The sequence below is a fragment of the Amblyomma mixtum genome, chromosome 3 (genome assembly GCF_055824585.1).
Source record: "Amblyomma mixtum isolate Tamu chromosome 3, ASM5582458v1, whole genome shotgun sequence".
Classification (NCBI taxonomy): domain Eukaryota; kingdom Metazoa; phylum Arthropoda; class Arachnida; order Ixodida; family Ixodidae; genus Amblyomma; species Amblyomma mixtum.
In genome coordinates, this window is record NC_143014.1 from 398,924,665 (window position 1) to 398,949,768 (window position 25,104).

The following is a 25,104-nucleotide window of genomic DNA, read 5'->3' on the forward strand; positions in this document are numbered from 1 at the left end:
TAGATGTGCGGTACAGACCTATAGTGCTCGTAGCTTTTACCCTTTGTGCAAAGTGAAAGTCAGGCAAACACATTACCATTCAGTTACTTACACTGGATAGCTTGCTGAACAGGGTGTGACGTATGCTGCGTGATATACATCCGTGAATGGCATCACACGTTAGGAGAACACAGTTCTGAGATGGGACTTCAGGGCATATTGGGCCTGCAAGTGTCGTTTCAGCACCTGGTATGTGTGCCAACATGTTGTGCCTCTAAATTTCTTTTACTTGAAATGCCAGTGCACTCTTACCATGGAACTTTCTTCTTTGGCTGTCATTGAGTTTACGTTGCAGCATTTTTGTTCACTGTTGCCAGAAGGTGACTTTTGTAGCCTCTATGTTGCCAGGTTGGACACGCTTCCAATGCAAGTGTGTGCCATCTGTGGCGGTCAAGTGGACCTGACCCTGGAGCATACGGCACACACCTCTAGGGCTTCCTCACATTTGAACTACCCCATGACAGTGTACCAAACTGTTATGACCACAAGTGGTGAAATGGCCATTTTTCCCTTCTCTGCAGCCTGTTGAAGAGCTTTGAAGAAGACAAGGAGAGCCTGAGAGATTTGGCGGAAGCCTTTGTGGATGAGCTGAAGAAGCTTGCTTCAGTCCTTCATCGCGCGGTATGGCTCTCTCTATCTTCTTTTAGTGTAGCTGAATGTCGGGGGTTGGGGGGGGGGGCTGTGGCAGGCAAACACTGTTGGATGACTCTGAAGGAGAGTATAGCAACCTGCTCAGTGGTGAAAGTGATTTTTTTCAGAGTCAGTCTTTTGTCATTTGGGTACCTTCATTGTCATCCATTCTACAAAATACCTTGTTTTTATCCTCTTGCCCTTACCAGCCCTTAAACCACTCGCAGGGCTTTGCTCACACCTTCAGGGGATTAGTGTTAGCCTGTGAAACTTGTGTGGGTGCAGCATAGGTCACAACTGCATGTCGCTGACATGACATGACAAATTACAGGGGAAATGAGCATATCTTAGGGCCCCTTGTTCTGTTTACAGAACTGAGGAGTTCTGACTGCGTTGTTGGGTTGTCTTATGAGAGGATGGAGTGTTACTTTGCTGATGATGCCTCGACATCACTCACAAAATTGCAGGATCAGTCATTAAATCCCTTGTATTGAGCATCAAACTGAGGGACATGAATGCTTTCCTGGATAGACATAGCATGGGAGTTAATAAAGCATGCCACTGATAACATGGCATGCAGTGACAGTATCAAGTGATTCAGCTTAGTTTAAATTTCCTTGTAATGGGCATTGAATTGTCCCACTGCATTGAAGTATGGATGTCATATGAATACATCACTGATGAGTCAAGTGACTTTGCAAAAGTAACTGGGTAAGGCAGCATGTTGTGAACCTTTTTGTGTGAGGTACCTCACTGATTGGGTCTGAATGCTTTTCCTGGTAGGCACAACATGGCTGTGATCCGATTTCTGCACTGATGTCTTAATACACGAGTCAAATCACAATGAATTTCCTTGCATTGGGGTTAAACTGGTCTATTCTGAATGCTTTTCTGGATTGACTCGAAGCGAAAGTCGTAAGAATGGGCCACTCACGGCTCAGAATATGCTTAGTCACCGTGTGATTTCAGTTGGGCCACGATGTCATTAGTGACCCATGATGACATCCGTCTCTTGTCTGTCCAGTAGAAGGGACAAAACCTATTAGTTTCATGCCCCACACAAGGGGGATTGAAGTATAGTGATCAGCTGTGATTTCACTACTGTAACCTGATGTCACAAGTTATGCAGTATGACAGCTATGTCATTCCTTTTGAATAGATTATTCAGACCTAGTTGGTTCCATAAATAACATGAGAGGATTGCCCTGTCACCCTGTAATGCCTTGTGACCTCGAGCGTACCAGAAGCTTGGAATGCTAACATTATCTTGATTCATAAGTAATTGGGTCACTAAGAAAAATGTGATGGTAGGAACCATGTCAATGTTGTGAACAGCTGCAGCACCTTGCTTGATTGTAAACATGCTGTTTTGCAGTTGTCAGAAAGTTCTGTTCAGCAGCCTTTTTCGTTTTTTCATGCATGCTCACAGGCAGGGCTGGCAGAGATGGCATGGAGTGTGACAGCATCAAACATGCTGGATTATGTGCTGGATCCCACAAAGAGGTAAGTTTTCTAATGCGAGGCTTTGTAAGATGTATTTTGGGGAAGGAATGGACAAAGGGACGCTGAGGACAGATTGAAGTTGAGAGATTGCCACATTCTAATGCCAAAGATGCTACTCTGACTAAAAGTGGAGCTTTTTCAAGCAATAAAAGGCCAAGAAGTAAAGTGCAAGGTATTGCCAGCCTCGGCCATTTTTTCAAGCAAAGTACAGTGACGGTGGGACTGATTTGTGCATGTATTTCTGAGGCTAGGCTGCAGCAGCATTTATTTCCAGACTGCGATCCCTGTCTTGATGCCATGAGTGGCCGCCACGGTGGCTGAGTAATTATGGTGCTCGGCTGCTGACCCAAAAGACCCGGGTTCGATCCCAGCCATGGCGGTTGCATTTCGGTGGAGGTGAAATGCTAGAAGCCTGTGCAGTGTCAGTGCACGTTAAAGAATCCTAGGTGGTTGAAATTTTCTGAGCCCTTCACTATGGTGTCTGTCGTAGCCTGAGTCACTTTGGGACGTTAAACTCACATAAACCAAGCATGCGCAGACTGCCCTGAGGAGCACACACTTGCCACTGTGTCAGTGCTGCAGGATCCCGGCAGAAGTTTATTGCGCTGTGTTAAAACTTTCTAATAATTCTGTTCTTTTTCTTTTACTCATCGATTTTCTTTTCAAACACTGTTACTGATGCTGCTGAACCCATAATAGGAAACATCATACATAACATAGTTAAAATCACAAAACATAAACAGAACATTATATTCGGCTGGGTCCCTAGCCATGTTGGAATTGTGGGTAATGAGAAAGCGGATGCATGTGCTGCACAAGCCCGAATTGGTCAAATAAAACAAGTGAACATACCACACAGGGATTGCTTGAAATAAGTGGCAAGTTGCATGGGAAGAACAGGTAAACAGCAAATTGCATTCTATAAAGCCCATTTTAAGAGAATGGAAATCATGCAGGCATCAGGAATGTTTCACAAAAGTTATTTTCTGTCGACTATGCATTGGACACACACACCTTACACACAACTTCCTACTGACGAAACAAGACAAACCTCTCTGCAAAATGTGCGGCAATGAACTCACATAAACCATGTTTTAGTTTCATGACCAAAACTTGAACAACTAAGAAAAAATGTTTTATAACATTCTGCCATGAATACATTCCATTACACCCCACGTTGCTTTTAGGTAATCAAGCACTTGATTTTTCAAGTATTTTAGAGTTCCTTAAACAAGGCAGTATTTTGAACAAACTTGATTATCTCCTTTAACACGATGCTCTAACCCTATGTTTCACACATCATAGCCTTTGTTGCTTTTGTGCCAGAAAACCCAATATAACTAACTAAACGTTGCTGGGAACAGCAAAAGATGACAAGTGGTGGTGCCATGCCGGGCTCGTTTATACAATACACCTCACCAGCTCTGAATTTGTGATGGACAACGTGTGCTCTCATCTTGTTGCCCTTTTTCTACTGAATGCTGCTTCTGTTGAAAGCCCTTTGGCACAAGCTCCTTAGTGGTGCGCTGCTTCATTAACCTGACGTAACCGACCTTGGCCACCGCTTTTGCGTGTGCTCAAAATTTTGACAGTATGAAAGTGCCGATGGATTGCAAAGAACTTTGTCAATAAACAATTGAGTTACATTGGGAGTAGTGTGCAGCTATATTGTACGAATGACGAACCCTGCGTGACCAAATTTAGGGTGACTGGCAATGACGTGGCGACCGCGATGAGCCTAAATGGTCTCCTGCTGTAGGAGGAGTTAATAGTGCACCGTGATTGAGTGCAATGGTGGCATGATATCAGTGAAAACCCGCTTAATTTGACTATTTCGTGCGGTCCTACAGCTCTAAATTAACGATGTTCTACTGTAATTCTTCACTTGCCTATTCAGTTAAGCTCATTTCTTTTCGCAAACAACGAGTATAGTAGGATGCAGCTTAATGGTAACACTAGGCCACGGTCCACGGCATCTTTTATTACTGCACTGGCCAATTACAACAGCAAACGAAACCAACTTTTTAATGTTTGGCTTTATTAAACAAACCATGCATGAAAATTCTAAAACTTGTAATTTTTTCTTGAGTTTAGCTTTGTGTTTTGATAGCAAAAAAAGTTCAACGCACCACTTTTTGGTCGTGGAGGAATTCTGTGCAGTGGTCTTGCAGTCTTAAGTTGTATCGGCCTATAATTTTCTATCTCTGTTTTTTTAATGAAAAAAAAAGCACCCATAATAGCCCAGCTCCTCAAACTAAACCAACTTTCCATCAGAATTACTGGTTTGCTTGTGCTCAGATGTGTTGTAGCCTTTTATGAAATGCCGTTCCTTTTCATGACCCTGTCATTTTCTGCTGCGTAAGTTATAGTTGAACCATAATTTCAGTACCTTGCTGAACCTGCTTTTCTAGTGTGAAAGCACAATACTTCACAAGGTCTCATTGGCTCACCAAGTTTGTGTGAAGCTTGGCCTTGAAGGTGACCTTGGTTAAAACTAGCGTAACAACAGCCCATGCAGAAATAAAACAAATATTACCGTGTCTTGGTTTCGAACCCGTGGCGGCGTGAACAGATCAGCCTAGCTGGCCACTGCACGAGAACACTATGCTGTCACCGAAGCCGATCATGCGCACACAACACACACTCGCTGTGCATTGCAGGTCATCGTCTTCATCAACTTCCATCTGCGGCTCAAACAGATCACGTCAGCTTAACCTCAATTAGAGCTCAACCCTAACCTGAGTCTAGTATTGTCACCAGATGTGCAGGCAACCCAGCAAAGCAAAGCCATAAGTGAGCCAGGCTAAACACATCCTTTCACACTTTTATGTTTAGCTACGTGAAAACCCTACCACATTGTTTTAAATGACAAAATATCTACGCCACTTAGTTGTGCACTGGCATTGTTGACTATTGGTAATAAGCTCATTAGAATGTCTGTTTACGGCCTAAACAAGCAAATAATTGTCTGTCTTTTCTGGTAGTTAATTGCTGCAGCATTAAAAACAAAAAAGATGAATTGCTTTGTCTTATTGAACTGACGAAACCATCCGTCATTCTTGGATGTGAGTCATGGCTGCATGGTGATATTGCTGATTGTGAAGTGTTTCCAAGTAATTACTGTAACTATAAAAAAGATTGTGACACGCATGATGGTGGTGTTTTCATCTTGGTAAACGAAGGTGTTAACTCCCAGAAACTTGATATTGATGTTGGAACTTGTGAGGCTGTTTGGGTTAAAATACGGTTAGAAAATCGTAAATCTGTCGCTGCGTGTTCATTTTACCGGCTGCCAGGATGTGCATCCAAAACTTTAAGCGACTTTTCAAAAACAGTCGAATCGGTTCAGTGAGACTATATGGTCATCGGAGGCAATTTTAATCTCCTGAAGTTGTTTGGTCACAAGCAGGCACAATATAAAGTAATGGTAATAAGGAGACTCAAGCAATGCTTAATATTTGCACCTCTTTCGCTTTGATCCAAACTGTGACTCGCCAAACTCGTGGGACCTGTATTCTAGATATTTTTTTAACCAACATTCCTGAGGCTGTGTAGCCTCATGTTATCTTGCCAGGAATCAGTGATCACAGTTTAGTCCTGTGCGAAATGAAGCTGGATTACGTCAGAGTTAGTGATAGCGGGCGGCGTCGTATATACAGCGATGGTAAGGTATGTGTTACTGATATTTCCCCTGCTCTTGAATCCTACTTTCATGTGTTTGAAATGCTGTCTGAAACGATGTCAGTTCACGAGTTGTGGAAAATATTCAGAGCAAAAATTCTAGTGTTACAGGAAAGGTATGTTCCTAGTATTGACAGGCTGCTTACAGGGCGTGTAAAAAAGATCCTTCTTTACATAACAAAGAAAAATTAAAAGATGTAATGGATGCAGTTAAGGTAGCGGTTAAACAAGCAATAGACTCATTTTTTCTTCTTTTCATTTGCGCATAAAAGAGCACCCTAAAGAATTTTGGCAATTCATGAAAAGAAATGGCAAGGATCAAGTATCGATTCCATCTTTTGTACATGAAGGTTCCATTATTGATGAAAGTATTGATTAGGCTGAGTGCTTCAACAGTTTTTTTCTTCAGTATTCTCTACTTTTTCCAACACTTCTCACGATGAGCTCAATTTTGGTCGAGTTGTTACTGATCCCATGCATTGTGTCCAATTCAATCAAAGAGGAATTGAGTCGATACTCAAAGGGCTGAATATGCTGCCAGTGCTCTTGGTCCTGATGATCTACCAACTGCTCTTTTCAGTGCATGTGGGTGTGAGTTGCCTGCATATCTGAAAGTAATTTATACATAATCCTTAGAGGATGGTGCACTGCCTTCTGACTAGAAGTTGGCCAATGTGGTACCTGTGCACAAATCTGACCCTCAAAATGTTGTTTCCAACTATCGTCCCAACTCTTTAACGAGTATTGCTTGTAAAGTTTTAGAACACTTATTTTTCACTAGCATTATTAATCATAGGAATACGCATTCCTTATTAAGCAAACAACAGCATGGTTTTCTCAAAGGTCTTTCTTGTGTAACACAGTTGACTGAACTAATTCATGACCTGACAAGTACACTTGATGAAGAGTTTTCTATAGATTGCATCTTCTTGGACTTCAAGAAGGCATTTGATGTTGTTGCTCGTTCTCTTCTGCTTGAAAAATTGTCTTGGTACAACATTAATAAGATTATGATTGACTGAATACACGATTACTTGCATTTAAGGGAATAAAGGGTAGCAATTAATGGAAAATTGTCAAGCGAATACATTGTATCTTGTGGTGTACCTCGAGGATCAGTGCTTGGACCTTTATTATTTTTTATTTTTATGAATGACATTTGCTCTAATATTGTTTCTAATATTCGTCTGTTTGCAGACGATTGTGTATTGTATTGAGTCATTGACAGTCCGAATGACTGTGTGGTGTTACAGAATGATTTGAATAGGGTGTCTGAATGGTGTAAGAAATGGGGGATGTTTATTAACTTGCAAAAACCTGTGTACATGCGAGTCACAAAAAAGAAAAAACGCATGAATTCTCTTATGCAATTAATGGGACACAACTTTCTTCAGTACCAGAGCACAAAATATTTCGGCGTATACATAACTTCTAATCTAAGTTGGAGATGACATGTGGACTATGTAACAGGAAAGGCGTGTCGCGTTCTTGGTTTTTTAAGGCATAACAGCAAGCAATTTCCTTTAGAAGCAAAAGAGTTTCTTTTCAAGACTAAGGTTCACTCGGTTCTCGAATATGCTTGCGCAGTGAGGGACCCTTGGCATAAAATAGATATAAATAAACTAGAAAGGGTACAAAATTTTGGTATTCGATATGTCTTTAAAGGGACAGTGAGGAGAGCTCTATTAATAGTTTTTTTAAAGCAAAAGCCAATAGTTAGGCATTTCATGGCTTTGTTGCCACTTGGCCGGCAGCGAAAGATGCATTCATTTCTAAGAAATTTTGATTTGAAGTTGAAAAAGTTTTTCCCGCCGCTCTGATTCAAACTTGAGATTCTCTTATGACGACACAGGACTAAGTGACGTGAAACATGACGTAACGCAGACTCCGTGATTTCTGACGGCCAGCAGTGCGGCCTAGCAGCAGCCGAAAAGAAAGCTACCGCCGGCCACACGTTGAAGGCATCTATCGGCTATTGTGGCCGTTGCTACCGTCGCTTCGTTTACGTTTGCACCGGCGTTTTCACAGAGTTACGATGGATCCCGTTCTCGAAGTCGGCAACGAAGTTCTCGCAAATAGACACCTTTAGCATACCGTGTACCTTGTTACCGTTAGTGGAATACCGGGAGCCCGCCTACTGTCGGTAAGCAGGCGCTGATTGGACCCGATGCTGCAGGCGCGCGCGTAGCTGCCGGGTACGTGGCGCCACCTGGCGACGTCAAGGAGATTTGCGCATGCATTGGCTGCGCCTCAGTGATTCGTGGCTTCTCGTGTCCTAGTGTTGTTAGAACCATTGGTTCTAGCAACACTGTTTTGTCCTATGACGTCATCACGCTTGTACTTGCAAGTTTGGCCTGTGGCGGCGATACCTGTATTTCGGTTCTTGCTCTTTTCTACGTTACAAGAGCTTTGTTGTCAGTATGAGTAGCGTTTTTGTAATCAGGAGCTGGTATTCTGTCGATACAAGCCAACTTCAATTTCTCCTCAGTGTCCCTTTAATAATTATACCAGAAACTTTAGCATTTCACATACAATTAACTTGCTAGGATGGCAGATGCTAGAAAAATGCAGATATTGTTTGAGGTTAAAATTTTTTCATAGTATTTACTATTGTAAAACTGGCATAAACCATGCCCTGTATATCCATGCACCAAACTATGTTTCGATACGCCATGACCATCCATTAAAAGTGAGAGAAATCAACTGTAAATCAGAAATGTAGAAGTATGCTTTTTTTCCAAGGTCTATAGAGATTGGAATAGGCTTTCTGAAGAGGTAGTGTTTATTACGTCATGTGATTTATTCTCTGTGAATGGTGTTGTTTGGCTGTAATGATGCTGCTTTCGTGATTGCATTGTATGTGTAGCAGTTTGTTGCCTTTTTTTCGCTTGCATGATATGTTATTCCCCCCACTGTAATGCCATTTGTGGCACTGTGGGTATTGCAATAAATAAATAAACGACTACAGCTTGCCTTTTTGACTTATCTGCAACTGCTGTGTGGCATGTTTCGAGTTTGTCCTTTTTGTGAACAAATTCTGCAACTGTTTTCTTTCCTCATAGTGTGTGTGCTGTAAAACCTGTATTTGGCTGCACTTTGACCTGGAGATAATTGGTCGACATGTGTTGTTCTTGTCTTGCCTGTGCAGGAACTCGGTGCTTGATTATCATAGCCAGATTGTGACTCTCCATGATGAACTCGTGCACTGCACCATAAAGCTCCTACCCAAGCCACGCCCAAGGCAGACCCCCTGAGTGACTGTGGGAGCTTCTCTCAATATCTACCATCTGTCTTAAAGGTGCACTGAAGAGGAATCTGAACTTATCTTTTTGCCGCGGGAACTCGATCTGCACGTTCCGAGCTTTCTTGGAAACTGCGATTTACTGCCCTGTGTGGCCGATTTCCCCAATTAAATCGAATTAACGTCCGGCTCCCGCCTTTTTTTTTTTAATTCTGCCTCATACGGTGGGCGGAGTCGACCAACGCGTGGAGCGCCTTTCACCCAGTCCCGTGGAGGCTTGCCGCTCTGCCATCGGCGGAGTAATACGTAGTAGTCCGTAGTAGCAAATAGTCCGCGCGTATTTTTATTTCTTCGGGCTTATTTTGCGGCTATATTATCTGCGAATGAAACTATTTATTCATGGAAACCTAAAAAACAAAATAAAGCGAAAGCAAAGCCTCCACGGAGCTGGCTGAAAGGCGCTCCACGCGTTGGTCGACTCCGCCCACCGTACGAGGCAGAATTTAAAAAAAAAAGCGGGAGCCGGACGTTAATTCGTTTTAATTGGGGAAATCGACCACACAGGGCAATAAGTCGCAGTTTCTAAGAATGCTAGGAACGTGTGAATCAAGTTCCCGCGGCAAAAAGGCATGTTCAGAATCCTCTTCAGTGCACCTTTAAGTGCTGAGTGTGCTTTTTTTTTTCAGCTCTGTCAGCCAAGTGGGAGGATTGTAGCTGGGCACTCAGCGAAAATAAATATTCTAGTCTCCTTTTCTCATATTTGACCCCAGTTGTGAGGATCACCACTGCTGTTAATAGCCAAGTAGTATACTGTATTTACTTGTGTAATGAGCCTACTTTATTCCAGAACAGCTGACATCAATTTTGGAGGAGGGTTCATTAAAACGGGAGAAAAAGTTTCAAAAGATCTTTTGTGAGTCAAATTTCTATGAGATCCATCTGGCCGTCATACACGAAAACACACGGTCAGCCACGTTCATGTCGTCGGTTTTCAGCATCGTTCGTTTTGAAAGATTGTTGTGTCACTGCGTGATCGACGGATTTGTGATAGCCGACAGCACCGGCCAATTATGGCATGAAAAGCAAACATTCCAAACACCGGCACTGAAGGCACGATGTAAGAATATTTTAGGTGTTGATGCTGACTGCTCGCTGCGGCGGAGAGTGCGCACAGATCGTGTTCACCCCCTAGTACATGCGCTGACCGCAGCGGCGGGGGGGGGCACTGCAGAGTAGGGGCCATTCGCTTGAGGAATGGTGGACGCGGCTGAGCGATTTGTGTACGGCTTTCGATGCTGTTTTAGGCTGTGTTTGTGGGTGTTTTGCATTGCCAGAAAGCATCAAAAGATGTGGACGTTAGATTCTCGGCTTCCACGTTGTGGTAGATATCGTGCGCTAACAAAGTTTGCTAGAACTAGCTTTTTGCGTTGCAGTTGGGGCTAGCCACAGTGATCGTTGTGCAAACGCATGTGATGGCGCGGGCCGACGCTATGGGCAGTCGTCGTGGCCTACGTATATAGTGGCTGTGATATGTTGGTTGCTGCTGTGGCACACCTGAGGGGTCCAGCCGGTTCTAGAAGCCGACTAGACGTGATTATGCTTTGTACCCAACTGCAGATCGGGCTACCAGAGTTGTCCGGACCAAGTGCCACTTTTTAAAGCCTCTGTCGGAGCCTGCTCGCCTAGAACTTTGGTGCCAGGCAATCCCCAGAGCAGATAGGGTATTTCAATCGAGCGACTACGTCTCGACTATGTAGTTTCGGTCGGTGATCTCGTAGCGAGTTTCTGCCCGCTGTACATTTTGGTGCCAGAAAACATGGTAAGACATGCCGGTGACATAACAAATATGCAGCTGTGTGATTTGCTGGACCCTAGAACGCTCGGTGGAGAATTTAGTGGCCCGACATTACTGAGGTCAACAAGTCGCTTTACGATGCCAACTGCAACTGTTCTCAACTGAGAGTTGCGTATTTTACCCCTGCACGTGCACGCCAGTCTTTCCTTGAGGGAGAGAACAGCTCAGCATCATTGGTAGCTGCATAAAAGATGAGCTTGGTAGGAGGAATGCCTGGGGAAGTTTCACTAACCATTTTTGCGTCGCGTAGCGAAAAGTGCACTGAGCTAACCTTTTGAAACGTCGCAAATGCACACTTGGTTTCCTTTTGGTCCCTGTACTTGTTTGTATAGTGGTGGAGGAATTCTGCAACGCAGCACAAGAGCACGAGTTCTATTCCTGGCTGCAGAGGCAATATTTCTGATGCAGGCGAAATGCGCAAATGCCCATGAAGTTTCCCTGCGCATTGAACCCCAGTTGACCGAAGTTAATGTTCTGTACATGGCGGGCATCGTCTTAGTGTCTGTGCATTACACTGCCCAAGCAATGTCTGAATGTACGCTTAGGCTCTTTGGCCCAAATATGGAAGCATGTGCGTTGTGGCCGACCTTTTATATTTAAGAGTCTGTATAGTTAATGCTCTCAGCATTCGTGCGGATAAATGAAAAAAACTTTGCAGGGACGCGAGCTCAGAAGGATAGCAAGGCAGCATCCTTGCTGCTGTCCCACCCATTCATGCAGTTCCAGCAAGTAAATAAAATACGAAGGCGCCCAAAATTATTCGGGGTCGACAGCAGTTTCAATCCTTCTGTGCCTTGCCACACTTAACAAAGCGCATGTACACGGCCGCCGCAGCTCGCCGACTAAAGTCAACTAAAGTCTGCAGTGAAGCTTCGCTCACATTCAGCCTCTGCGCAGAGAATTCCTCCACGACGAAAAAGTCTGCTGGTTAAACGTTTCTTGTTTAAACAAGAAACCTTGTTTAATTAAGGCTAAATAAGAAGCTTATCACAAGAAAAAGATTAAGAGCTCTGGAGTTTTGATATGTGGATTGATATAGCCAGACATTAAAAAGATGATTTCATTTACTTTTGTGATTGACTGGCAGAGTAATATAGGATGCTGTTAACTGTGGCTCAGTGTTAGCAACTCCTGTTTTTATTAAAGTTGTATCCTACTATAGCCGCTAAAGCCCCTATTTCACATATTCCTACCCCTAACTATTTGCAAACTATCCCAAATTTCAAATATTCACACTCCCCTAACTCAGCGGTGGCTCAGTGTTTATGGCACTCGGCTGCTGACCCGAAAGATGCGGGTTTGATCCCGGTTACGGCGGTCAAATTTCGACGGAGGTGAAAATCTAGAGGCCCGTGTACTGTGCTTTGTCAGTGCACATTAAAGAACTCCCGGTGGTCAAAATTTCTGGAGCCCTTCACTACGGCGTCCCTCATAGCCTGAGTCGCTTTGGGACGTTAAACCCAAATAAACTAAACATTCATTAAAATGCACATTACGCTGATACAACCTTTCCCAGCTACTCTTGTATCATTCTTGGCAAACTGCAAGTGCTTTCTTGTTACCGTAAATTCAACACAGCAGCTCTCTGCACGTGGCCTTGGTTCCCAAGTGACATGCAGAACAACCACCGCAATGATGACATCCGTGCACGTCTTTTCTGAACCTTCATATTAGTAATTAGAGTCAAATATTTGTTTAGATTCGGCATTTGAGTTTGGCCAGTTAAAAAAATGGCAGGGTTTTAACGTAGCTGTACCAAGTAGACATGCGAAAGCATACCCAGCCAACCAGGTGACATCCACTGGATGTTCATATAATATCCTCCACAAGATATCAGATGTCCATATGGCGTTCACAAAAGCTCATATTACGTTCATATAATATCCATACAATGTTCATTTTGATCATAGTGGATGTTGATATAACACTCATATCGTGCCCACATGTGATGAAACCTAGACATTAGAGAGCTTTAGTATAGCGTACGTAGACATACGCGAAGGCATAGCGTACGCTATAAAATAGCGTCAGTCGTACTGCGCATGCGCCAAACGCTATTTCAAACCGATGTCTTACGTACGTTCGCGTTACGTACGCTATTTTTCGAATTTACCGTGCGTGCTCTTGTGTACGCCGGAGAAAATAGCATTGTCAACGTGGCGGCGCCCACGTCGCCCGCTTTGGAGAGAAAATGTCATGTTATTGGGTTTTTAGGCGTATTCATTGCCCTTAAATGGAATGTGTGATATTCGCTTTGCCTCCTCTCGCCGAACTCAGAACGAATGAGTGATAAACTTGCCCTATTTTCGATTCTGTGTAACGATTCCACCGTTCCTAACCCTAACAAAACACTGCCGACTGTGGATTGGCTTGATTTGGATTTTTATGTCAAGGTAGTCATTGCATTGCCAAAAGTAGCCGTTTCGGCTGTAGGCCAGTAGGGGTCCAAAAGAATGCTAGTAAGTATCATGACATTTTTAAAAACCTTGCTGGTTCGGTTACCTAAAAAAAATAAAAGAAAGCTAGGCCCTGCCTCGACTGCGCAGTGCGCGACTCATCGGGGACACCATGCAACCCGCTATCTACGTGATACGACTTGGATCGGCTTGGCCAATGCCTTGGCTAAGCGTGAAAAATACGACACAAAATGTTTTTACATTGTAACACCAGATGGCGCCACTGCGGCCTTAGCTATCGTTGCGTTTGGGCACTTGTACGGTAAACTAAAAGTGCTCTTGCGACTTCCACAGTAACCTCCCGCTAAATGCTTGCGTATAGCGTACGTAAGCGCTCAAACGCTATACTAAAACTCTCTATTAAGAGGACGTTCTGCAGATATTCAGGCAACCAATTCCCGGGCTGCGGCGAGGTTCCATGCCATTGATTTTATGTGCTGTGCAGCTTGCAACAATATGAATTTGATGCAAAAGACTGCAAAGAGGGACAGAACAGAAACCAACTGCTGCTCATTACACAGGAAAATTCCATGTTTTGTACACGATCTAGGAATGACATTTCAAAAACCAGATGCACAGAGAGAAATTACTCAGTGGTGTCAGCTCAATGCGCGACTGCATAAACATGTCACAAAGAAGTGCCATTTTCCTGGTATGCATGTTACCTGAAATGTCATTCCCAGTTCGCAAGAACATTAATGTGTAATGAAGTCGTTAGTTTGTGCTGTGTGACTTTGTGATCTTTCACCGTATACTCATTCTGTTAGTATAAGCTGTACAGTGCATAAAATAAACCGAACAGCTGCAGTTTTCATTTCTTAAGAATTTTCACCTCGTTACAGCCGCGGCAGCTGAATTTCGGTGGGGGCGAAATTCTAGAGGCCCATGTACTGTGTGATGTCAGTGCATGCTAAAGAACCCCAGGTGGTCGAAATTTCCGGAGCCATTCAGTACGGGGTCTCTCATAGCTTGTGTCACTTTGGGACGTTAAACCCCGATAAACCGAACTAAATTCCACCTCGTTGCAGTACATGGGCAAGGAATATGCACAGGCACAGGCTTTGAGTATGGAAGAATGTCAAGGAATGCAATCACTTGTGCTTTGACCTCAGCCATATTTTATTGCCTAGTAGAGATAATGATCAGCGTCTGTTGCCGTCCATTCTTTAGTGCCAGGTCCTTGGAGGTCTGTGGATATAACAGTGCATTTTGTTGAACAGTAATGATGACACAGTCAGCAGGAAATATGGACAAGAAATGGGTGCACAAGAATAAGCAAAAGCTAATGTTTCACCCAAATGGCTTGGCATCTTTACTGAAAGGCAATAATGACAAGAAGCATGCGATAAAGCCAAGTAAACAAATGTGCATCCACCGTAATCTTTTCTAGCCTTACCCTCTAAGTCAGCTAGAGGTATCATGGAAGAAAGTAGCACTAACAGAAAGCAGATATGGCACTAGAGGAAAGAAAAACTGGCTGTGGCTTAGCTTGGTTAAGCCTGGTAATTGCGAAGCAATACGATAGGTTCTGACGTTGTTTCTACCGAAGACGTTGACCGTTTTCGTCGGGCTGCATATTGAACACACCGCTTGGAAAGTCATTCTTCTCCTTTTACTGCTGTCTCCGTAGCTCGCTGATGCTTCCTCTTTGCATTCTGCCGAAGTGTCTTGCTTGCTTGAGGCGGTATCTGACAGGCTTGACGAGAGGAGCGAACCGGCGTTGGTGCCTACCAGCCTCGTGCTGCGACGGCGCGAAATGGGGCCCCGTTTTTACACAGATGGTATGACGTCATGGCAAAGGTCATGCCAAAGGTAAAGTGGTGCCTACTACCGCCTCGCGCTGGAATGAGCTGAGGCGGTAGCTAAAGTAGTATTGCTTCGCAGTAAAAACTGACCAGTACCCAAGAAAACAAATATTCATCAAGTATAGGACAGTTCAAATAAAAGAACATCCTGAGTTACTAAAGCAGACTAAATCCAGATACCGGTTTTAGAGTACAAAGGTCAAAAGCGATTGCCTGAATGTTTAATACAAAAAGAAGAGCAAGCCATAGCAAACTGAAACACATGTTATTAACAATATTTATATTTAATATTAGGGCTGTGAAGCGTCTAGAATTTTAGAAGCGTTCAAAAACCTCTGTAGCAGACGACGCAGACCCCTAGCGGTGTGCTGAACAACTAACAAACCTGACCGGAAATGACGCACAGTTGAGACACCGGCATCGGCGGCTCGCCAGTTTCAGGCGTTCTGAAGTGAGTCCGCGCGCCTTGTAAGCTCTTTTTCTGGCGCGTTTCTGGCTGTTTTCACCGCGAAGCTCGATGGTATCCGAGAAAAATAAACTGCTGGCATCATGTAGACGAAGTGCATGGCCGCGGAAGGGAATACGAGGAATGCGGAAAGTACCATGTATACCTCTCGTCCACTGCCCTTCACCCCCGATCTCGAAGGCTGGTGTCAGCTGTGTGGAGCTCAGGTTTTAACGCGAATTCCCCTCTCTTCTTCAAAAAAGATAATGGTGGGTGACTGACGCTTCTGCCTCGCGCTAACCCCTTTTGTGGGTTGGGCTTTGTCAATAGACCCGGTCTACATCATGCATTAGAGCACCTATGTCTTTCTGGCCCGATCGGCAAAGCATGCCACGAACCGAAGGCTTCACGGCGTCTCTAATCGGGAGAATAGAGAGGAGGGGGGAACCACTTGTCACAAGCAAGCTAAGCCGGTCCAGAAGTTAAAGTGGACGGCTTTGCTCATCGAGCAACGCCCTTTTGACGGCACGTTATTTACACCAGGCAGAGGTCTAAGGAGAGGTCTGGTTCGTCTGAAAAGGAATCAACATTTGCACACCCGTTTATTGCAGGTACAGCTCTGCCCAATGCGCAATAATGCTGTCGTGCGCCAAGTGTATCTGCTGCCTCGAAGATTTGGAGGCCGGGCTGAGAATCCTGGAAGGCCACACAAGCGTTACTGAAAACGTCGACTTTCTTACTGCCTCACGCCATTCACACTTGAGGTCGATTACAAGAAGCTTCAGCGTTACCATTCGAGACGCGTCTCCAAGACCCCAGAGAACTGCACGCATGTTAATTATTTGAATGATAATCTTTTCAAAGAATTTTGATTTTATTCAGTAGGGTAAGGGTGCGGGCTAGTTGGTGATCCATAACATATAAATATCAAATTTATATGTTTGGTTAGAAATACCTACGGTAATTTGCGCGGTGGGCGTATACGGTCGACTGGGGTTCGGCAACCACGTCGTTCTGCCCAGCTGCGTGGTTTGAAAAGATTAGAAAAACCTTTCCGTCCCTGCAGTACACGGGCTTTAAGTGGTTCTAGGTAAATACTGTAATGAACGCAACGCATAAGTTTTTGTTCATTTGAATCGACATGTATTTCGCAACGCGCAGTGGCTTGCCCGACCGAGGCGCGCAAAGATAAACCAGCCCACCATCGGCACCGCACTAATGCCACGGTCCTCGAAGAGAAAAATATATATTTATTTTGCAACACAAATTTTGCTTCTGGCATATTCTTTCGCTTAACGCAGCACTTAATTCTCTTCAGCTCTCTTTTTACACATCCATCCGTTTTTATTGATTTAACTGGCGTTCACAGCACCTGTTCAAAATTTCTGTGCACAGGCAGGAATACCTTTCGACGGGGGAGAAAAATGAGAAGGAAAAGGAGAAGGCAGGTCATTTTTTTTTATCAAGACAACAAAAACCATATTGCACGCACAGCAGAGCGCACATGTGCTGTTGGCACGCGCGTGCCCGCTCAAAAAAGCCGACTTTATAATACAAGCACTTCTACTTGGCCTCCATTTGAATATGCTTCCTTCCTCCGCTATATCCGAACTTTGCACAAGCTGTAATCGAATACTGCCAGGCAAACAGCGCTCACAAGCATTGCGGCGCAATCATCTTCACTGAGGTTGAGCCAGGACTTTTCTAGTCTACTACAGCAAATAAAACACGTTTAAAACTTTTTCTAGGGCGTTTCATCCGTTTCAAGATGTGTGTTTTCACATATAACCAGTATTTATCGCACAAAGTGCTGCACGCGCTACCGCTACCAGCGCTTTGCTCGAGCCGCAACTAGAGTTCCTGTATATATGCATATACAGGAACTCTAGCCGCAACGAGCAGACGCTCCGAACCCGTCCGGAGTAGTCTCAAACATGCGTCACTTCCGGCGGGCGGCAATGGCGCCCGTTTTTCCAGTTTCGGTTTTGAAAACTCCGATTTTTACGTGCCTTTTTCACCGTAACTGCTTGAAACTGGAGCGTAATGTTTTGAGGGTAGCATAATACGGGGGTGTACTATGAAAAAACAACCTTTTTACGGTTTGAAAAATTTCGGTCAAGTAGGCCTTTAACGTTGGTGACTACAGTGGGATACTACTCAAGAATCAAGCGACAAATGCCTCTCAAAGCAGGCCCTCCACCCAATGGCGTTGACCGTTTCTCATGATGTCGGGGTTAATCCTCTTGGGCCGGCCAGCGTGACGTCACAGGGAGTGCCAGATGAAAGAGGATTATCCACTGCCTCATGAAAACTGATGCATGCTATTGACTGGGGGGCATCCGTTGAGGGACATCTGCCACTTCATTCTTTAGCCGTATCCAACTATACTTCTAATCACTGGACAGTGCTGCCAATCACGGCATGTTTTTAGCGGAAATGAACATGCATATGACCATATTTGGTGAGATATGCTGACTTCATGAGGGTGGTTGATGCACGGAGATATCAAGTATCAGATGTGACAAAAGTGAAGTCAGGGCCATTTGTGGTCTTATGAAAGAGACAAGACACCTTATGGCAGAGTCAGGCAAAGAGACCTTATGGCAAAGAGACCTCGACTTGCCGTCCCTCGCATCACGCCACATCATATCTCGTTTGTGCCTTCTTCACACATTTTATTATCACCCGCAGTCCAGACATGAGCTACTAACAACACCACTAAGATCTTCCCGTTTAAGCCATAGCCAGTCTCTAGCATGAATTTCTACCCTTGCATTCATTTTTCCCTCATGCAATAGTCTTATGGAATTCCTTACCCAAAAACATAGCCAAATGCTCAGATAGAAATCAATTCCGTAATAAGCTAAAACTTCCGCCATCCTGAATAGACTGCCCCCTTTGTATTCTTTTGTTACATCGCCTAGTTGCATTTCTGCGCCCTAGTGTAATTTTTGTTTTTCTTGCACTTGCTTGTTTGCTGTTATTTCACTTAGATGTATTTCTGCATTTTTTACTGTATCTTTTTTTCTTGTTTTTTTTGCTTGCCTTCGTTGTATTTTATATCTTTCTCTTCACCTTTTTCCACGTCCAAGAAATATACATTGTGATAATTCGCCTCTTCCTTATGTAATGCCCTCGGGCCCTTAAGGAGAAAATAAATGAAATGAGGCTTTTTTCATTGGTATGGTGTTTGTAGTATGCTAAGCAAGCAGGATGAAATGCATTGAGCAAGTGTGCACATTCTTGAGGCAATTTGTAAGCAGACCAACCAGGGCCCACATAGGATGAGGATATCATACATCAAGCAAGACATAGGTAGGACACAAATACTTTTTCAGTGCCATTGCAAAAATTGATTTCTAAATGCATCAGCATGCAATTAGATTTTGATATTATGTAGGCAATATTAGTTGGACTGCCTTGAATTTTTGTTAAAGGTAATATGCATGCATGCTTAAGTAGCTATATGCAGAAAGAAGTCATACAGGAACAGGGTGCCTGGTTATGAGAAATGCTCAAATTTGTAACAAAGTAAAACTCCAAATTCAAGAGAAAGCATTATACAGTGCTATTGAATTCAGTCTGAAGTGATGCAATGTCAGAACCATCATTATTTTGCAGTAGGTGACACAATCAGCAGCGAAAAAATAATAGAACCAGAAACACTAAATGAACTACTAATACAGGTCAGAAAGAATTAACATGCTAAGGCACATCTTTTAGGCACGCCCGAAATGGTGGGAACATCACGAGAGTTGGCTGCATTAATAGTCGCATGATGTGCAGTTAGAAAGGGAGTCAGTGATCCTGTAGAAAACCATATAGTGATTGTTGAGGTGCCTTAGTTTTATTGTAGAAACGTGGAGCTTAACACAAAGAAATGCCTTGGAGACATCTAAAAACAAAGCTCTTTCCAGACCCAGAAACTATAAATTTATCTTAGTCATTGCCGAACATTAGAAATTGTTATTCAAGAAAGCATTTGGGGAATCAAAGTTGGGATGAGTGGGAAAACAGGTTTAACTCAAGCGAGTTAATGAAACAAGTGAAGCATGATTGCCTGAAATTTTTATGTGTTATGTGAGGACAAAATATGTGACAGTAGTTGGCGATTAGCCTGTCTTCAGTGAAGAACTAGAATATATTTGGTGAAAGCTATGTGCTTTCCATAGGTCATAACTAATTACCTAAAAATAAAGCACGAATAACAGTTTCATACCAGCTGTTTGTCTTGATGGAGCAGAATGCAGCTAGTGAATGACAAGATGCACGAGGCAGTCACTTCTCTGAACATGCTCTCCAAAATACCTGAAAAAGAACAGGAGAGAAGAGAACAGTCACGCCCAGCTGCATTACAGGAGGTTTACATTTTGCAACTGTCATTTTATACTTATAATGTAAACCCTTGCTGGGGCACACAAACAGCAGCAAGAATTTTCACAGCAGAACTTGCATTGTACACACTGAATAAAAAAAGAAAATTTCAGCAAAAGTTATAGAAAACCACAAGCTGAAAGAAAAAATATTCAAGAGCCAAATATCATGAAATGAGTAAGAATTGAAATAGGAGGAAATTACAAGTTAGAGAAGACCAAGTTCCCACAAAGATGAAAAAACAATGCCAGGCCGCAAAAGGCAAATTTAAACAGAAGAGCTTGACTAAAAACAAAGCAGCCCACTTAGTTTTGAAGAGAAGAGCAGCAACGAAAGGGTACCTGTTAGCAAATTTTACACCAACATAAGATCTGCCAAAACTGTCTTCTTGAGCCGGAAACTGGACTTTAAACTGTCTACTGCCAGGTGGCCGTAATGTGCTGTGGAATGTGTTCCATCAAAGTGCAGGTTATTCCATCAGTTCTTAGAAGGCACAGCTAAACTGCCGCCAACTTTGCTGGCCTTACAACTAAACACTGAAGTCCCATGTGTGCAGGTCGCTGTTTAGAGGCAGAGAAGTGGCACAGAGCACAGCGGTTTCACGCGCCACTACAGTAACATGTCTCCGCTTCGGGGACAAATCGAGCTAACTAAACACCATGCATTTTTAAACCATCTATGCACTCCGTGAACTGATAAACCAGCTGGTGAAATTGCCTGCACGAAAATTGCACAATGGCAAAAACGAACACTAATACTTGTTTGACAGAAGAGTGTCGTAAAAAGTCATCATTATTGCTGTTCTCCATGTAGTCCCCCAGTAGATCGTGCAATGCGGGCACAGGACAGTGTACAACGTGCACAACAAGCTTGCCACCACAAGGAAGAAAAAGTGAACACGCGAAAGAAAAATAAAAACGAGTGAAGAAATGCTGAAAGGAATAAAGAAAGGAAAGGGATCCTGCCACACGTGTGGCAACAATGAGGTAGGGGGGCTAGTTCGCTGCTGCCACGCACGGAAGTACGTTATAGCCACGTGACAACAAATTATAAACAAAAGGGCACGTAAAATCGACAAACTTTTAAAATATTCAGTTACAGCTTAAATACTTACCTACAATAATACAACTGTTAGTTTTTCTTCTATTTAGTTGAAATATTTTTGAAGCGCATCAGTTGAGGTACAGTGAACTAGAATATTGGGTAGTGTGCTCACAGGCCCGCTCGGGGTGACCCCGCCGGTGTCGACAGGGCGCGGTGGCGCGTGGTGGCGTTGCACGCGTCTTCACGGGTGAAAGCGAGTGGCGCATTCGGCTGGCGTCGCAGTAGCCGTGGTAGCCGCGCCGACAAATTGAATTATTATCGCAACATTCGCGTGTGTGTCATCGAAATGGCTCGGCAGATCTTGAATGGAACTTAATTTCTGGCATGTGCACATGTTTATTTATTTCTCAAAGTTCCACAAGGGACATTGCATGAGGGGTTACATTAGCAACTTTTATCAGTATACGCTTGGCACGCAGGGATGATCACGTATTGTCACTCGTGCCTGCAATGTTTCCCTGCAGTTACAACGCACTGCGTACCGAGGGGTCATACAGCTTTTTGTCTTAATACTTAAAGTTAATAGTAGTAGCATGTGGTGTGGCGGAATTTGATTATATGCCAGGGACAAACGCGGAATGGAGAGTGTGTCGGCGGCAGCAGTTATTTCTATTCGCAAGGAGCCAATTAAGCTGCAGCACACATAACACAGAGGGGCAGGGAAGTAGAAGGGAGACACATAAGTGAGCGAAAGTACAAGGAAGGGGGGAGGGGGGCATATACATTATTTAAAATTAGCGCTTTGCGCTAAATACGATCGAGGCACGCGTACCGAAACAATTTCGACACAACAGTAACTGACTTCACATTTTTTTGAACAGCCATGCAGCATCCACTGCTATTTAAAAAAATAAAGAATGAGGCAGATATTTGTCATCACTGCATGCATTTATGCTCGCTCATTTCGCCTCTGGCAGCGGTGGCTCAGATGGCGCTCGGCTGCTGATCCGAAAGACATGGGTTCGAACCTTGGTTCGAACCCGGCCACGGCTGTCGAATTTCGATGGAGGCGAAATTATAGAGGCCCACGTACTGTATGATGTCAGTGCACGTTGAAGAACCCCAGGTTACAGTGAGTTGTACCCATGTGGTGGAAATTTCCGGAGCCCTTCACTATAGCGTCCCGCATAGCCTGAGTCGCTCAGAGACGATAAAACCCCGTAAACTAAACCACTTCGCCTCTTTTTCGTTCAACTTTTTCTAGCACTTCAGAGCAGCGTCAGCAACGGCTCAGTTTAAGGTGCTTCGCCCGTTCGAGTTTTTCTTCGCTGCAATGAATTACATTCCGAAAGCATTCTTCATATGTTGGAAGTGGTTAGAAGCAGACTTCAAAAAGAAGTTGGTTCTGTGAGGTTTTCTGTGGAGAGGTTTTCAAGCTTCAACACAAATCCATAAAGCTGCGCCGGTGGGTAGAGCAGTCCTCCATGGTCGCGGTATTTTGTCAGCCTCGCAGGAAAACAGTTTTCATTGGGAGACTGCATTGTAAGCAAGATAATGCACATTTGGCAATTTGTCTCCAGTACACACTTCCGTGCAACATACCCTATTACGTAGAAAACAAGTCTACAGTCACTTCTACCTACGTGCTCATCGTGGTCATGCGCAGGCACCCAAGTTTGAATATGGAGGGCCCTGCATTTGAAGGCCGCTTATCTGGGCAAGCTTGAACAAGCACTGGCACCATACGTGAACAAAAACGTGAAATGACCCCCCGAGAAGCGCTCAAACCAGTGCAAAACCGCACAACAGAACAACAACGAGCCCACAAATACACACGGCGCACTGACGGCGACGGCAAATCCTACCGTGAAGTCTACTGTGGCGCCACCTCGTGTCGGCGCCGCGAAACAGAAACCTGTCGACATTCGCTGGGCCACCGCTCCCCCATTGAGCCGGCGCGGAGTGAGCACACTACACTGTAGTTGAGGCGAGGTGGCGGCCATGAACAACACTAGCAGTCCTCCGTACAAACTTATATGTGCTCGAGAATGGTGAATTTCACTATCCATAGCCGGAGTTTCTAGCTCCCCTGGAAATGATTTCGGCGTTTTTTGAAAAGGCGGTCAAGGATCTCCTGCGATCAAAGATTCTCGAAGCCTTGCAACTAATTGTTGAAGCACATCTAGAAGACTCACCCCTCCTATGCTGCCCGGAAGGTGTTGACAGAAGTCACACCAAACGCCTAGCACATCTCATTTTTGAAAATTTTCTCCAAATTCTTCTCGTCAACTACACAAAGAAATTCACAAACCAAAATTACAAGCCGCCATGTTTCATCCACAAGCAAATGCAAAAGCATTTCAGGCTGTAGTAACTGACATCCCTCGGAACTGAGTCACACGACAATGTTGTATAAGTCATTATAAGCCTGATATTGTTTTCAGTCCTTCTAAGTAAGTGAAACGATGTCGGAGTTCCAAAAAGCAAAGGATCGTTCTCATCTGGCATGTTTCGCACAGTGAGAACAGATGGCACAGATACATTTGAATGTTTCCAAGTGGCAAGTGCTAGTATTTTCTTCATACATTTCCAAGTACAGACAGAGACTGTGCGAGCCTTGAAGATGAAAATAAGTTTCCTAACCCTGGTTTCTCACTGAAACATCTTGCCTCACTTTTATTCCTGTCAGTCACAAATGATTCAGCCCTACCCGCATTGCATGCCAACTTCAATGTTTTGAGATCCGTCTACTAGTTCCCTGCTTTGCTTGCCGATAGCAGTGGCTGCATAAGATATAGTTGTCAAGTTCTTGTTCAGTGCTCGGAGCAGCCATTCAGCAACATGTGCAAAGTAACCGAACCAGCGCGCGCCGAGGCTACCTTAAGGGTACATTTCAGAGGCTCCCCTCGAGCTGAGAGGGTTATGGTGCCTTGATGCGCAGAGAGGGTTGGCTCGCAGCGCCCCCGGAGAATTGCGGCGATAGGTATACCAACTGCCTGTCATGCACAGGCCGTAAGAGAGAGCGAGCGCGCGTGTCGAGACCAGCCGTGCCATGGCTTAAGGCGGAGTACAAAATGAATTTCCTCCAGACCATCGGTTCGAAGGCATTTAGTTCGCCCACACGGAGATACTCACTGCCGAGCAACCGTACAACAGCGTAACCCCATGCCATGCTTTGCTTTTATTCATGTTTTTACCTCCCTGTCGGACCTGGGGCTTCCGGAGCCTCTGCTGGCCAACATTCTGCATCTCTGTGAGGAAAACACTGTCATCGTTCACTTCAAGTCCTTGATAGGCCCCATCGCAGTGAAGGGTGTCTGCGCCAAGGGTGTCTGGCGTCTTTTGTACATTATATACAGGGTGTTTCACCTAAGACTTTCTGCAATTTTTAAAAATAAGCTATTTGAATTAGATGCGCGCTTTTTCTGGCATAGCATTGTCAGTGGTGTAGTACATCATAATGCAGCTAAGACGTGCTAACTAGCAGGCTTGTTAACCAATATTTAATAGTTAACTTTTAAACTATTACCGTTCGGCTCCTTAATTATTGAGAGGCATGCAGCCCACCGTAAGTAATGTCCATAGCCGTTTTTAGAATTTCGAGAACGCGATTATCCTCGGCGCTGTGGCCCAACAAATTTCGCCTACATCGCGCCAAAATGCATGCGGTTTGAGAAGCTTGCAGGCAAAGCAACCTCTCCAGTGAACCTAACTCGTCGAAATAGCCAAAATTTGTTGGGCCACAGCGCCGAGGATAATCGCGTTCTCGAAATTCTAAAAACGGATATGGACATTACTTACGGTGGGCTACATGCCTCTCAATAATTAAGGAGCCCAAGGGTAATAGTTTAAAATTTAACTATTAAATATTGGTTAACAAGCCTGCTAGTTAGCACGTCTTAGCTGCATTATGATGTACTACACCACTGACAATGCTATGCCAGAAAAAGCGCGCATCTAATTCAAATAGCTCATTTTTAAAAATTGCAGAAAGTCTTAGGTGAAACACCCTGTATATGGCGAGCATCGAG

The 25,104-nt window shown here is 44.1% G+C and overlaps 1 protein-coding gene across 5 annotated transcripts in view; it reads left to right on the forward strand.

The window, feature by feature from the left end:
* The window catches only part of LOC149357321 (uncharacterized), an 82,955-nt gene extending 73,704 nt beyond the window's left edge, over window positions 1-9,251 (forward strand). For all 5 annotated transcript variants that reach the window (XM_089584544.1, XM_089584542.1, XM_089584540.1 and 2 more), the window contains 3 exons: window positions 561-660; window positions 2,099-2,172; window positions 9,002-9,251. In XM_089584544.1, the coding sequence (XP_089440670.1) occupies window positions 561-660; window positions 2,099-2,172; window positions 9,002-9,107 (280 nt within the window). In that variant the 3' untranslated portion in view covers window positions 9,108-9,251. The remainder of the gene's footprint in view (window positions 1-560; window positions 661-2,098; window positions 2,173-9,001) is intronic.
* Window positions 9,252-25,104: the final 15,853 nt, after the last annotated feature.